Here is a 2041-nt window from a genome sequence, read left to right as displayed (position 1 = left end):
CTGAAGACATGGGGCAGACCTACAATCCTTGGAGAATTTGGAGCCCAACAATTGGAAGAAGAAGTTCAGATCCTTGGTCTAATTCACACTATCCTCATGAAAACTGAAGTTAAGCAAAAGGAAGGAACTCTTACCCAGGTCATGATACAATTCTGAATGCAAATTTTTGGAACATCATTTTCAGGCTGTTGCTGGTCATTGCTTCCCCGCCCCCCCCTCGCCAGTCATGCTTTCATCACTTGCTCCTTTTTAAAGTCTGTCCTGCGATATGGTAGTGTGAGATTGCAGATAAGCTTGAAAAAGTCTGGGTGTGGTCACAAATCCCAACTACAGCTGAAACCTGTAAATCTGAACAATTTCACTGGTTTCATATTTTACCATCTGCCATCTTTATTTAGGAAACAATTTGAACTATAAAACGGTCCTGGCATGCAATACTTTTATGAAAAGTACCGGTTTGGGTTTTTAAATCTTTTCCAGTATTATCCTCCAAGTTCTAATTTAAAATCAAAAGGCACTTTGTGCTAAAATGCAGAGTATTTTTTTAAAATAAGGCTGTCTTTGTTAACACAGGTTCTAAGAATGTTAAAAAAAAAAAAAAAAGAGGCAACAAAACCAACACAAAACCTTAAGAGCAAAATGGCTGAATGTAAGAGCATTCTGTTGAGACTGTAATACACTTTCTGTGCTGTTTGTACATTTGTAAACCTGAATGCATTTTTAAGTTGAACTGAAATGCACACAGCCAAGACTTGTGGAAGAAACAAGATACCTTGTGCATTTCTTACGGATACAACTTTGGGTTGTACTTTAAAATAAATACTGCTTTTTTCAAGATCTGTCTGCTGCAATTCTGTTCTCCTGGTACTTTCTAAATTTGTGCGTGCATGAAATCACTTGGCGGTGGCAGCCTTCAGGCCAAACTTTACTGCACGTAGGGCCTATGTTAACAGAAACTTCACTGCAGGTGAAACCTGGCTTCTCAACAGCGGGTTTGTGTATCAGCGGAGAATTAGAAATTGTTTTCAGGGTTACGCAGTGCCACCCACTTGAAAATTTGCTGGACAGCAAAACATTGGAAAACCATCTATGCTGTTTCAGTTTCCAAGTATCAGGCATAGTAGCAGCTACGCTGCTGTTTATGCTGTGCCCGTATCTTTGTAACGCTGTTCTTGTATGGGTCTGAACGAGAACTTTACTATTTTTAGATATGATTTATCTGTCCCTTTAAGGTGCCTGTTTCCCTTCATTAACAGTAAGACAAGCCCCAGTGACTACATATATATATTCATCTGCGCTAAAGCCAGGTAAAAATGAACCCTTCCATTATAAGAAAGCACTAACAGACGCTAGCGACATAAATTTACTTGTGACTCAGTGGTGCTGCTTAAAACTTACAGCAGCAGATTTTTATCAGAAATCACCCTTTAAAAGAGTAGGAACTCTATATTTTAGTTAAAACCTTTATGCCACAAGGAATATCGTATGCAACAAAATATGAGGGTTAAATAATTGAGACTAAGTGACCACTTTTCCAGCTTGCATTGTATAAACAAAATCTCTGCAACTCAGATTGCTGTTTTCTTGCTGCCAGCAGCAGAAACTTGAAGGTACAGATCTCTGAAACGGGAACTTGCTGGAACTCCTTTGTTCTTAAAATTTGGGTGTTTCTAGAACCATGCAAGGTCATGAAATGTTCAGCTTGGATTTGTATGCAATTTCCTTCCGAGTAACTGGGCAAACAAGTCTCTTACTGCATGCAAAATAAAGAAGAAGTAGTTAAGGTACTGACATGCCAGGGCCTGCTTCTCTGTACGTGCAACTTGGGAAGATAACTAGCAGTAACTTCAAGGTGAAAGAAGCTGCTTAAGTTAATGTGCTGCCTCTTTTTCCCAGCAGGTGTTTATATGAGAATTGATTCCATGGACGGTAGAAGCAGAAATGAATTCTGAGACACTAATAGTCCTCAGTGGTTTAAGCAGTTGTGAGGACAGGAAAAATTTTCTGCTGTAAAAACATTTCGCTTTGAACAAGACAAGGC

At 39.1% G+C, this 2041-nt stretch overlaps 1 protein-coding gene across 1 annotated transcript in view; it reads left to right on the top strand.

The window, feature by feature from the left end:
• TMEM131 (transmembrane protein 131) overlaps nt 1–835 on the top strand; it is a 78603-nt gene extending 77768 nt beyond the window's left edge. The window contains 2 exon segments of the mRNA XM_009323751.1: nt 1–83; nt 85–835. The exon segment at nt 1–83 is cut by the window's left edge and continues 18 nt beyond it. Coding sequence (XP_009322026.1) covers nt 1–83; nt 85–156 — 155 coding nt within the window. The 3' untranslated portion in view covers nt 157–835.
• The last annotated feature ends 1206 nt before the right edge of the window (nt 836–2041 follow it).

Source organism: Pygoscelis adeliae, unplaced genomic scaffold (assembly GCF_000699105.1).
Source record: "Pygoscelis adeliae isolate BGI_AS28 unplaced genomic scaffold, ASM69910v1 Scaffold50, whole genome shotgun sequence".
Classification (NCBI taxonomy): domain Eukaryota; kingdom Metazoa; phylum Chordata; class Aves; order Sphenisciformes; family Spheniscidae; genus Pygoscelis; species Pygoscelis adeliae.
Note: the sequence above shows the minus strand (reverse complement) of the source record. Positions and strands in the feature narration are given on the sequence as shown.